This window comes from Podarcis melisellensis, assembly GCF_964234715.1.
Source record: "Podarcis melisellensis genome assembly, chromosome: 8".
In the NCBI taxonomy this organism is placed as follows: domain Eukaryota; kingdom Metazoa; phylum Chordata; class Lepidosauria; order Squamata; family Lacertidae; genus Podarcis; species Podarcis melisellensis.
The window spans coordinates 53,388,172-53,401,474 of record NC_138540.1 but is presented as its reverse complement, the minus strand read 5'-3'; the positions used below and the strand labels follow the sequence as shown (position 1 = coordinate 53,401,474).

General features: G+C 49.8%; 1 protein-coding gene across 1 annotated transcript in view; it reads left to right on the top strand.

The window, feature by feature from the left end:
• The window catches only part of VAC14 (VAC14 component of PIKFYVE complex), a 70,591-nt gene that overhangs the window by 47,188 nt on the left and 10,100 nt on the right, over window positions 1-13,303 (top strand). The window contains exons 15-18 of the mRNA XM_081921112.1: window positions 7,494-7,668; window positions 8,234-8,352; window positions 10,165-10,244; window positions 13,079-13,229. Of these exons, the coding sequence (XP_081777238.1) occupies window positions 7,494-7,668; window positions 8,234-8,352; window positions 10,165-10,244; window positions 13,079-13,229 (525 nt within the window). The remainder of the gene's footprint in view (window positions 1-7,493; window positions 7,669-8,233; window positions 8,353-10,164; window positions 10,245-13,078; window positions 13,230-13,303) is intronic.

The window sequence follows — 13,303 nt, the reverse complement described above, 5'->3', positions numbered from 1 at the left end:
TTATACATCTTCCCATCGACCATTTGTCCCGCAATTTTTTAGTTTAAAAAGTCATTTTTTTATTTTAAAAAATGAATTTGTTGCGTCAGATCACTTTAATCCACTTTAATTGCACAAACCCAAATTTCCAGTGTGTTATTGAATCCCTCCTGCAAAATACTGGCAGTCTGAAGAGTCGCTGTCAGTCAGTGTCAACCAGGGGAAGGGAACTTGCGGCTCTTCAGATGTTGTTGGACTCCATTTCCCATCAGCCTCAGCCAACCTGGCCAGCAATGATGGTAGTAGTAGTCCAACAACATCTGGAGGGCCACAGGTCCTGATCCCCTGGGTATAGACCATGCTGAGCTCAATGGACCAACAGCCTGACATGGTGTTGGGCAGTTTCCTGTGTGACCTGCAGGGAAAAGTCTTGTGTGCTCTCAGCCCCTTAGAACAAGCTGTTTGAGCTGGCAAAGCACTATTGCAGCCTGCAAAGGCACATTTCAGACTGTGGGCACAGAGACTGCAGAGGTGTGAGACAAATGCCTGCGCTCGTCATCGCAACACAGTTTCCCATTTCAAAGCAAGCAAATCCATGGCAGGCTGAATGAGGGGGCTGCTGAATGAGGGGGCTGGCCTGTAGCCAGGGAATGCAAATAATAAATAGCTGAATGGAAATCTGTGCAAATGTCTGTGTTTTGCCAGCTCCTATTGATAGAGAGGTTGTGTAGTGTGAGAAGCAGCAGCAGAGAGGCTCTCTCTTTTAGATTACTGTACCCACCTGCCGCCCCCCCCCCCCCCCGGCCTCTCTTCAAGCAGGTTGGAGCCTGAACATGGAGCCAGAATCCCCGAGACAGTACCTTGGAAGATTATCGCCTCATCAGGGCCAGAAACTGCAAGGCCTTTTTGGCTTTTTTGATCCACTTAGGCAGAGAGGGGCACCCAGCTGACTTTTGCTATGCCTAAATCAACTGTAGTATGTAGTATGTTTTATTGTTGTTAGCCGCTCTGAGCCTGGCTTTGGCTGGGAGGACAGGATATAAATAAAATTTGATGATGATGATGATGTCCTCTGGGGTATTCCTGCCATTAGGCCTGGGTGATGTATTGATACATCATCCCAGACAGATTGTGATGGCGTTTTGACCCGGCTATATATTGTGGGTGGGGCTGGCACCTTAACTCCCTTCTCCGGCCAAATGGGCAGGCTGCCTCCTTCCTCCCTGTGCTGGGCACTGGCAGGGGCAGGGGCGGCTTCACCCCAGTGCCTTGCAGGGCCGGTGCTCCTTCCTTTTCAACATCATGATATATCACTAAATTGCAATGTACACCTGGTGATATGTCACAATGTTGAAAGCCTGATATCGCCTAGCCCTGCCTGCTGTGAACCCTTGTTGGCATGCCCTGCATGGTGATGATGCCGCCGCCAACCTTGCACACTTGGCGCTTGCGCAGCAGATAGTGCCACCCGCTGTGGTTTGCTAGGGTGCCTCTCTGCAGCCTTCCCATTGCCCATGTGCCATAATCCCCCTCAAGCCGCTTGTGCCAAGGATGCCGGGAGGAGGGGATAGAGGCTGGCTTTTAATGAGATGGATTCACCCGTCAGAAATGTATGTGCTCCACATTTCCCACGTTACTGAGATGACATAAGGGAGTTTCCATGTGGAATGCTTCAGCTGTCGGTTGGGATCACAGAGGACGCCAGCTGCGGCATCGCCCCGTTGGTTCCTGCTGTTCCTGTTCTCTCTCCCCACCCCTCTGCCCTCCACCTTCTGTGGAGAGCCTCTATAAACTTCCCAGAGGTGCAGCAGGGCAGAAAAGAAGTTCTTGGTTTGAAACAAGAACACATAATAAGTCGTCTTAGTTGCCTTCCCCCCTCTCTCTGCCCCAAACCCAGATGCAGCATGACTGTTGCTTCAGGGTAGTATCTAAAGAGCCTCAAAACGCTGAGTGTCATCACTGTGAAGCATATGTGACGGGGTGGGTGTGCGGCATGGAAAGAATTGCCTGTTGTGTCTCAGTGTGTAGAATCTTTGCATTCAATCTGGTATCATTCGCTCACCAGGGAGCGCAGTTTGCTGTTGCCATCAGGGCCTTTTCAACCTCTTCTCCAGAACTGACATGTCAAAAAGCTACTTGGTGAGGGGGTGGGGAGAATGAGAGAATGGAAGAGGCCTTTCCCTCCTTCTCTTCCTCTCCCTTTTCCTCCTTTCTTTTCACCTGGATGAGGGGGCCTTGAGTTGTCGCCCTTCCTTAGTGTTGTGCTTTGAGCAGTGGCCTTGGCAAGAAGGGGCATCTGGGTGGGCCTGGCTTTGTTCTTGTTGTCTTCACCCACCTACTTGAGAACCAGAATCTGAAATGAAGCCCAGGAAGTAGCCGAAAAGGGCATCATCGATATGGCTGCAGCAGCCGCTGGTGTGCCGTCTGTGTGACATTCCTTTCATGCAAGCTCTTTTTCAGATTTCCCCAGGCCACAAAGAAACAAAATGAAAAGAAAACCCAAGCTACCTTGCCAGGCTAATCGAAAGCAGGCCTGCTAGTAGCTAGCCGTTTCCTTTTGGGCTCCTGCATGTGAGGAGTCAGGCATGAGCCAGTGAGATGTCAGGGCTTCTATTTCTGGAAAATGGCTCCTCCTTCCTCCTTTTTGGTCAAGGGAGCCAGACGTGTCTCTCTCTCTCTCTCTCTCTCTCTCTCTCTCTCTCTCTCTCTCTCTCTGCTTGCTGCTGTAAAGTGTGTGTGTTTGGGGGCAGGCAGTCACTGGTGGTCTCTTCCCTCACTCTCTTCCTTCATACATCTCTTTCTTCCTGGCTGCTGCTGCTTTTTCTAGAAAACTTTCCAGACTGTGTCTGCTTTTTATAGTATTGATCTTCACTCTTGATCTGCAAAACACAGAGCAGTTTTTTAAGGAACCCTGTGGATAAAAGTCACACAAGCCAGGTCAGAGTTCCCTCCTTTTCATTCTGGGAGCGAAGGGAGCTCTCCTTCTCTTGGTCAGGTTGGAAGACCACACCCAACCAGAACGTGATGCTGTCTCAGATACAAAGACTGTCCTCTAGGCTCCTAGAGCAGCAGGATTTACCATAAAGTAAATATTCCTCCCCACCAACATGATTTTCTTGAATCCAAGTCCAGCATCAGAATCCACATACTGTTTATTTTGTTCAGAGACTCCAGTCACTGGCATGATGGTTTTAAGCCATGGATATATCTACCTCCTGACCCCTTAGCCTTCTTGCAGAGACTTGGAATGTCTCCTCAGAAGTATGGGAAAGGTCTGTGAATCCTAATAGATTGTCTTGTGATAGAAAAAGTGTGTAGAATCCCGTTAAAATTACTGGGCCTGGCTGTCATTTTCAAAGTGGGTGAGTCTGCACTTTGCAGATGGCAAGTTGGGGCTGCATTTTGGAGTGGCACATCTTCCTCACAGAATTTCTGGCTTTATTGCCACCCCTTGCCCAGTTTGGTCAATACAGTAGATGCAACGTGTTAGGATTGCCCAGGTCGAGACTGTGGATGAGGTTTGTGACCCTGTCCTCTGCTGGGCCTCTTAAAAATTAATCAGGTGGCATCTCCTGCTGAGATCAAGAATCTTCAGCATAGGTTGTTAACAATCAGCATGCCGGCAAAGCAGGCAGGGCCATCAGAAAGCTGCTACCCCCTTCCTTCTGCTCTGTTGGAGATAGATGTGCTCCCTGATTTGATTGCCATTAAACATATGCCTGGTCTCACCAGCAGGTTGACAGCGCTGCTATTTTGAGCCCCCTTCCTGTTAGCGGGGAAGATGGGGCGGCTGTGTTTTCCTTCAGGAGAGTGTCGGGTGCCCTCAGGCAGTATTTACAGATGCCACTTCTGATTATTTGATGGCAAAGTCTTTGGTCGGTGCAGGAGCGAAGAACAGCTTGTTATGGACCTGCAGAGGCCTTTCAATCCTCTCTGTAGAGGAAAGGGGAGATCCTCACATCTGGCTCTGTGTGGAGTAGGGAGCAAAGAAGTGTCAGGAATTTGCACTTTCGTTCTAAAGTGGTGTTCACAAGGAGCAGCTTTATTGTTCAGATTTATATGTTGCCAGACTAATCCTAATGGGGCCCTCAAGTTATGCACAACAAAAATGAAATAAAAACAAGTCCACGGGTGCTCCAGATCCAGTCAGTAGCATATCAGAAGCGCAGATCAAAAATGCAAATCAGCTTGCCATACAAAAAGCACGTTCTAGGTAGTGAATTCCACAGAATAGGGAAGCGTGCTGAGTGGGCACTTCTTGATCCAGAAGGCCTTGGTGGGTACTCAGAGAGCAGGACTTTTGTCTGGTGAGCTGTTAACGTATAGGAGGATCTGATCCCTGAATAAACCTGAAGTTGGAACCTTTAGGGCTTTAATAGTTAGAGCAAGTCCATCAGTGTCAGGGTGATGGGCTTCTTCCAGCTGGCATCCGTTGAGAGCTGAAGTTTCCAGATATTCTTCAAAGACAGCCCTGCACACAATGCATTAGAGTCCAAAGAAGAAGTTGCCAGAGGATGCATAAAACAGAGAAAAATAGGAAAGAGCACATTTGCAAAGCCACATCCAGCCACCAAGGCTGCCTAGAGGCACAGCTAAATCAAAGAGCATTTATCCCAACTGTTCATCTGGACCCCAGGCAGCCCTCCTCCTTGCCCCTAACTCCCATGCTTAGTAGAGTGCCCCCCTTCCTACAGTTTCTCTCCTGGGTGGAGTTGGTTTGCCCTGTTTCGGCCCACGGCAACTTCTCAGGGAAGCCAATGAAAAGGAGAAACAGAATGGTGTACCTTCTCAGAACAACACAATGTCAGCAAATTCTGGACTGATTTGCAGCAATGCTGTTTTTGACCTCACAGTTGCTAATAGAATTGCCTAGTGAACATGAGAAGAAGGGAGGCTGGCCTCTGAACTGGCCACAGGAATAACAACCATGAGCGGGTGGGCACAGGATGAGGAGGGCACCACCAGCCTGGCCTGGCTTACAAGTCACCACTTAGTTCTGGCCAGTATCAGTCTGATCTTTCTCATGCTTTTCCCTCCACCCACACTCAGGTGCCCTGAGTTTTTAGTTTGTAAGCCTGAGAGCAGGGTCTTTGTTTTCAGAGACCCATCTTTATCTGAAAAATGAGCTGAGAAATATATAATAAAATGGAGTTCAGGTAAGAATTGCCTCTCCATTCCATTCCAGAACGCATGGTCATCCCTGGGTAAGGTTTTTGTGCTTCATGCTCAGAGTCCAGCCTATGCATTCCATCCCTTTGATGGGAGGGAGGAGATACATACGTGAGCCATGGATCTTGTTTTGGCCTGTGCACACTTGCCACTGCGACACAAGCAGAACACTGCAGCTTTGGGTGACTTAAACATCTGAGCAAATACCGTATCTTCATATCCTAGGGAATAGTTTTCCCAATCTCAAGAACATGCCCTAATCATGTTTGCTGGGTGTTGGTCTCGATAGGACTCGGAGCCCCATCAACACCTGCTCGCATTTCTCTCCAAGTCTCTCTGGAGCTGCATATGCAAACCTTGGTGCTTGTGTTCTACAATCTCTTGCTGAATCACCCTCCTTCAGACTTGAAGCTGTTCCTGCAGTAAGAGCCCATTGGGTGCTGATTCTGAGAATCCCGCCCCTGCCTCCCAAGGAAGCAGCTGACAACAAGACTCTTGCAAGCTGCTGCTAGTGGAGTGGAACCCTCTGATGGCGATGGGGGCCTGGGAGGGGGCGAAGCCTTGCTTAGGGATGAGCTTGGAGAAGCAAAGCCCCTTTGAGTTGGCTCCCTTCCCAAGTCTCTGGAGCTGTATCCCAGAGTTGGAGGCCTACTTTTTCAAAGCATGTCTCTGCAATTTAAATGGTCTTTGACAAGGAAATCTTAATGAGTGTCAATGCACTAGGGGAGCGGGGTGATTTCTCCAGAGTTTCTGTTTGGGACTGATTGAATGACTATTCTTGGACTTGAGCAGAGGCCTTGAAATGAATTATTATTCTGTGCTGGAAATAGATCAAAACCAGAGCTTAGAGCCTTTAGAAGGGCTGAAAGAGAAAATTGATCAAGTCTCCCTCGCCTGGGGTAACTCGGGTTGCCGTTTCCCATGTCCTTTGAATGCACAGAGCTGTGAAGCCAAGCTTGTTAAAGGAGGCAGCAGCGGTAGCGGCATTAGCACTGGGCTTTGTGTCAGGCGTCCTCAGGCAAACCCTACAGTGCCACCACCGCAGGCTTGGCAGGGAGAAAGAGGGAGCCCATAGAATCAAAACAAACACGGAGGGAAATCTGGCGCTCGGTTTCCAGTGCAGAAGACCTTGGGGGTTCCTGGAGAGGTTAAGCAGAGCATTCCTGCTGCGACTCGCTGAGTCCCTGCGAAAAAGCTCCAGAAAGGGTCAGCAAGGCTGGGGCTGGGTGGGCTCTGAGCAGATATATTGGTAAATCAGAACCACCAGCACATCCTTGGGAATTGGCGACAGGGTGCAACACAGGTGAACCTCTGCTGGCTTTCTGCTGTGAAAGCAGGGGCATCTCCCTCCCTGCACAAATAACTTTGCAATCACCTAGCACACCTTCCAGATATATCATTCCTGCCACCACAGGGAGCCTTTACTGGAATCATGGGGAATAAATATTTATTCAAATAAAAAAAATTGATAGAAGGGAAACGAAGGATGAAGATAATGCCACATGCAAGATTTGTTTGTTTGTTTGTTTGCATTTTCCTACCTTACACTTGCTTTGAACTCAAGGTCATTTGTGAAAGAACAAGGGTTTGACCTCAGCCCTCCACTCTGTCTGGAAAGCTTGAAATTGCTTGTGTTAATCCAGAACAGATTGGTCTGGGGTGAGGGTGGGGGCGCTGCCTGGTGTGTCCCAGAGAGCGAGTTGGAAGGAAGAGAAACTAGGTGAGGCAGCTGTTGCTGCTGCTATGTGTGTGTGTGTGAATGGGGCCTGTAAAAAAAAAGCTGCAATATGGAGCACTGCTCTCCTAGGATACTCATTTTTTCTCTCTTCCATTCTGGTTTCCCCTTTCCAACAGGCAACCTAGTATTCCATGGCCTCTGAGTGGGCTTACATCATTGGTGGGCTGTTGGGGGTTGTTCTTTCTCTTCTCCCCTAAGTGTTTTTTCCTTCATAATATGTGCTATACCTTTGCAAGACCTAGGGATATTCCCCAGAGCATTTTAATTCCTCCTTTGTTCCTCAGTGACCCTGTTTGCTAAAACCCCATTGGCACTCACCAGCTGAGTTCTCTGTTAGAAGGAGCGATGGGGCTCCTTCCCTAAGGGGCAAGTTCAGTCTTGGCCTACTGGGGGAAATGGTGACAATGCTGATAGGAAGGAGAACACCTTTGTAAAGGCTTGGTGCAGAGGATGGGGCCAGGCACTTGTTGCATCCTAGATTCTCGCCCAATATTATTCTCTTTGATATTTGGGGATTGTGGTGGTAGTATCCCACCCACCCACCCCAGATTCACAGCAACCCCCTTTGTTGGTCAACTCCTAATCTCCATTTTTTGGTGCCATGCAGGCAACTCTGTCTTCTCCTGAATGCGGAGAACATCTTTCACTCGATGGCTGACATCCTGCTGCGGGAGGAAGACCTCAAGTTTGCCTCGACGATGGTCCACACCCTCAACACCATCCTCCTGACTTCTTCGGAGCTCTTCCAGCTGAGGAACCAACTCAAGGATCTGAAGACAGCGGTATGTTGCACCTGAGAAGATGTGTCTGTGACTGCTGGTCTGTGCAGCCTCTTTCTCCACCCACCCTTGAAGTGACTTGAGCACTGCATGCTGGATCTCAGGCGGCCATCAACACACCCACACACCCTGTTTTTTATAGCTGTCCAAGTTGGTTGTCGCCACTGTCTCTCACAGTGAAATCAGAACATGAGAAGAGGATCCGCTTTTCCCCTTCCTTTCCTTCCTGGCATCAGCTGGCCATATGCAATTTTCAGCTGTTTTCTGCTACCAGCAGGACAGAAAACATAAATTTAACAAAGCCCCCGGGGGCGGGGGAGCAGGCTGTGAATGCCGGATTATCTACCATAAGTGGCACACATGGTGGTCCTGCTGTGCTTGGCAGTGCTGAAGCCCTGCCACCAGGACATCTGGCTCTGCGTTGTTGCAGGAGGTGACCCCTCGTCCCACCTTGCTACCTAGTTTTTGGCGCTCTGTTTTGCTGGAGTTGCCTTTGGTTCTCAAGAGCGGACTTGGGAGTGGTGTGTGGAGGTGCAAGTCAACTCCTCTTATTTTTTTGTCTCCCCAGGAGAGCCGCAACCTGTTCTGCTGCCTGTACCGTTCCTGGTGCCACAACCCAGTGACCACCGTCTCCCTCTGCTTCCTCACTCAGAACTACAAGCATGCCTATGACCTCATCCAGAAGTTGTATCCTTCTAGCATGGGGAGGGAGGGAAGGTAGCATGAGACAGCGGCTGTCTGCACTGTGGAGTCTAAGCAGGCCTCGGAAGTTGCCGCCCCTTGGCCCATAAAATACGGCAGTGAACTCGGGCTGCCAGTTAGAAGTGGTCAGCCCCAAGGTCCTTTACATTGCGGAAGGGATCCTCATTTTCTGAGATTCACCATTGCACATCATGATAGCAGCAGAGACCAGAACAGCTCCTATGGCTGGAAAAGTCTCTCGGATAAAAGAGCTCAAAAGTCGTAAGGATGTTGGGAGATGTTGGATGATGTACAGGACTGGATGTGCTCCCTGCCTCTCTCCCTCACCAGACGGATCTCACATAATTTAGTGCAATGTTTCTCAAACTGGGGTCCTCAGCTGTTGTTGGACTGCAACTCCCATCATCCCTGACCACTTGTCCTGCTAGCTGGGGGTGACTGGAGTTGTAGTCCAACAACAGCTGGGGACCCCAGTTTGAGAAACATTGCACTAAATTATGTGAGATCCACTTGGTCATCTTAAAATGGGCATAGTGCAGAAACAGAGGAAAGCAGAGGGCGAATGGGGGCAGAAGAGACAGCAGAGCATCGTTTCAATTACACATCCTTTGGCTTAGCTGCAGTAGGATATTATTTTGGAGATTTATATCCTGCCTTGGATTGATCCTCAAAGCAGCTTACAATAGATTGCAGTAACACCGAGAGAAACCTAAAGCTCCCAGCCATGAAGAGCATTGACCACTGAGCACATGGCACAACTTGCTGGTTAGGACTTCCAGGAAAAGGGGAGGTTTGAGAAGAGCCTATTTGTAGCATTTGCACAGTTCTCAGCTAAGGCCAGTTTCATGCCTAATGCTGCTGGGGGGTGCTAGGGGTGCAAACCGCCAGACCCCGTTACATGGGGCTGCTTTTTGTCTGAAGTCTCTCCTATGTGCTTTGAACCATGTTTTAAAATTCATGGCGAACTCATCTTCAGACTTCTAAAAATTATATTATTGGGCATAAACAGAGTACTACAGGCTGTATGTGCATGACCAATCTCTTAGGTACACACAAGTTCAGATTCTCTTTTAAGAGCACTTGGAGTCTATTAAAATTACAATAATTTTAATCTTACTAAGTTTATCACCACCAGTAACTTTTAATCCGCTAGAGCAGCCTTCGCCAACCTAGGACGCTCCAGACATTTTGGACTGCAACTCCCATCAGCTCCCCAGACAGCACCAGGTTGGCGAAGGCTACACTAGACTGTGTACATTTAGATTTTTGCTGTTACCACTGACCTGCTTCTGCCACAAAAATTTTGAACATGGGCCTGCGTAGCAGAAACTGTCCGTTCCCAGGATTTTTTTTCCAACAATGAGGATTAAACAGCTTCTCTGTTTTTAGCTCATGTTTCCATGTTGAGAAGGCGGGAACAGTCAGATCTGGCAGAATAATCCACATTTTGTGCTTAGCATTGGAAAAGTGGCCTGCGGGTAGGCAAGAGTGTGTGTGTGTGTGGGGGGGTTTTCTTCCAGGAAGGTCTCTCTGTGTCTCTGCACGAGCCCCATCAAAAAAGGCAGTGGTGTTTTGCAAGCGCCTTCATCATGCCATCTTCAAAGCCAGGAGCTTAAGAGAAGAAGCTTGTTCATCCTCTCTCTGGTCTTTGGCTTTGTAGAGCAGCGTGGTGTTAGGCTGTGTGGCATCTGCCCACCCCTCACCCTAGTGCCTAGTGCCTTCCAGATGTTTTGGACTACAAATCCCATCAACCCCTGCCAGCATGGGCAGATTAGGCTCCTTAACAGCCGTGCTCAGTGGTGACCTGGAGGTCACAGTGGATTTCCTGATTGAGGTTGACAAGCTGGTCCAGTTGATCGAGTGTCCGATTTTTACATGTAAGCTCTCTTTCACTCTCGCAGAAGTGTGTGTGTGTGTGCGCTCGCATTGGCAGGAAGGTTTGGGGGGCTTTGCACTTTGTGGTGCATTAGCACTGACACACGTACCCGAGGCCCCTCTCCTCCCCCACTCCCTCATTGCAACTGGCGACGTGGCCCAAATAAATAGAGCAGAAGTTATGAGCCTCTTTGCTGTGAGACCTTCTGGCTCATGTGCCCATTAGGGCCATCCAAAAGCAGCAGCAGCAGCATTGCAGTGGATAGGAAGCAGAATGTAGGTTAGGGACACAAACTGCATTTGCTCAGGGGAGACCAAGGGAAACGGGGGATGAAAAACCAGCCCCAGGGGGGAAGGTGGGAGGAACTGCGTGGGTCTGCTCTGGAGAAGAAAAGGATAACATATTTCAAGTCCCCGAGGGCCCCCTGCATAAGAGAAGTGAAGAGCCTTCTTCGCTGCTGCTGCTGCCCTAGAGAGGACAGAGACTTGTTCACATGGGCTTAAGTAATAGGTGGGTAGCTGTTAGCTGAACATTAAGAGGCTTGCTGGGAAGAGCTGTTGGACAAGGCGATTGCAGGGTGGGGTGGAGGCCCTCCTTAGCTGTCTTCCTTCAAGCAAAGGCTACTAGCCACGATGGCCACACTCTGCCTTCCACAGCTGGAGGCTGTCATGCTTCTGAATATTGGTTTGCTGGGAACCACAGGAGAGGAGAGTGCTCTTGTGCTCAGGTCCTGCTTGCAGTTTTCCTATAGGCGTCTGGGTGGCCATGGTGAGAACAGGATGCTGAACTAGACAGGCCATTTCCCTGATCCAACAGGCTCTTCTTATGTTCTCAGGGGCTGGACAAATCCCTCTTTGATCTGCTGGGGATGGAGGCTCCAGCTCTCAATCTCCTGCATTGAGCAGGCAAGGGGTTGGGCTACCAGGTGGCCTATAGTCCCCCACAAAAAAGACCCTTTTTAATTCCAGGCTTTGACCTTTGCATTGGAGGGTGGGTGTGGAAACCCAGGGGGCAAGTTCCACTTAGGAATGTGCTTCTGAGCTACTTGTTGCTACAAAAGAGAGAGCCTCAGCAGCAGAAACAACGCTTTCTCCCACTCCTGCTGAACCATTTGACCTTGTACCATGCCCTCCAGAGTCTTCCTTTCCATGCAGCTGCAGTAGCCACCAGTGTAGTGGATGTCAACACGGGAGCCACTTGCAGCGATGGTTGCAAGGAGCTTCTGTTCCATGCAGAAGCCCCCCTCGTTCTTTTGAATTGCTGGGATCTTCACTGGGGGTGGGGCACTGCTGTCTCCCACCCATGCCTGCCCAACTGGGCTGTTGCAAGGCAACTATCTCACTCTGGAGGGGACCTGCAAGGCAATCTGGAGCAGCACCCTGGTCTACACCAAGGTCCCCTATTCCAAATAAAGCCTCTCCTGTCTGCTGCCCCTCATAAGAAGAGCTCTGCAGCTGGATCAGGCCAAAGGAGGCCCATCTAGTCCAGCATTCTGTTCTCACAGCAGCCATCAAGTTGCTTCAGTGGAAAGTCCACAGCTGCACTCTTTCCATGTGATTCCCAGCAACTGGTATTCAAAAGCAGGCTGCTTCTGATTCTGGAGCTAGTAAGCAGCCATTGTGGCTCGGGGCCATTGATGGCGCTATCCTCCTCTGTGAATTTGTCCAATCTTTTAAAGCCATCCAAGTTGGTGGCCTTCACAACATCATGTGGAACAGATTCCATAGTTTAACTGTACACTTGGTGAAGAAGAACTTTTCTTTGCCTCTCCTGAATCTCCCTCATTGGATCAGTTCTAGCATTATGGGAGAGGAAGAAAAAGATCTCCCTGTCCACTTCCACCCTCCAGCTGCCTTCAAGGAAGATGACACCACAGCTTCCCTTGGCAGCTCAAAAGGCCTTTGCATTGTCCTGCTAGAATAACCACCTCCATGTCCTTTAAACCCTTCACACCCTGTGACTTTTTTGCTATGGATACACTTGGCTACTGTGAGGTGAGCCTTTCAGGAGGCTCAACCTAAACATATGTCCAGCCTGTCCTTGACTGTGTTGCCTTCTCCAGCTTTCAAGCCTCTCCTCTGATCTCCTCCTCCCTTGTCAACCTCCTTCGTGAGTTCTGCTACTCAGAACTTTAATGTCCCCTTCCCCCCTTTCTGGCAAGATAGCATTTGGTTGTTTTTCCTGTTGACCAGAACTCGGCTTGGTAGTCCCAAGGTAACAGTGCCAGTTGATGTGGGGAAAGGAAGCCAAGAAGCTTGTTCCCATGCAGACTATTGAGCCATTGATCAGGCTGTCGTGTGACCTTCTGAGTCAGCCCTTGGGCTCACATCCCTGCCCGGGCCTCACACTGTCTCCTGAACCTGCTGCTTCAATGGCAAATCTTTCTCCATCAGCTGGCTTTCCTGTTCCTATAATACCCCATAGAGCAGGTGTTAAACTCCTCAAATCCCTTTGCCTATGCTGCCAAAGAGGCATGCATGCACACAACACTCCTTCTTGCACAAAGGCAGTCCCACTGTGACTCCAGCCCCATGACCCTCCGAGATTCATTGCCATTTCAGTATCCCTCTCCTATTTCTGGGTCTATTTGCTGAGTGGATGGCAGCATCTCTGTGCTTTCCATGGCAGAAAGCTCCCCACTTTCCACCAGGGAGACACAAATGGTGTGATGGCATGCAGCTGCATGCATGCATACAAAAGGCAAGAAGATGGATGGAAGAGAAGGACTCAGAGGTTCTGTGCACCCTGCCTCTCCCTCCCTCCCTCCTTCCCCCTCTTTGGACAAAGGTCAGCAGCTTTCACAGCCCTGCTTACCCTTCCCTTCTTTGCTTGCAGATCTCCGCTTACAGCTGCTGGACGTGAAGAACAACCCTTACCTCATCAAGGCTCTGTACGGGCTTCTGATGCTCCTGCCCCAGAGCAATGCCTTCCAGCTCCTCTCCCACCGCCTACAGTGCGTGCCCAACCCAGAACTCCTGCAAACAGCGTAAGTCGCCAACGCCTCTCTGGGGCATCCTTCAGAGCAACTTGCTCCACTGCCTTTGCCGCCTGCCCTACAAA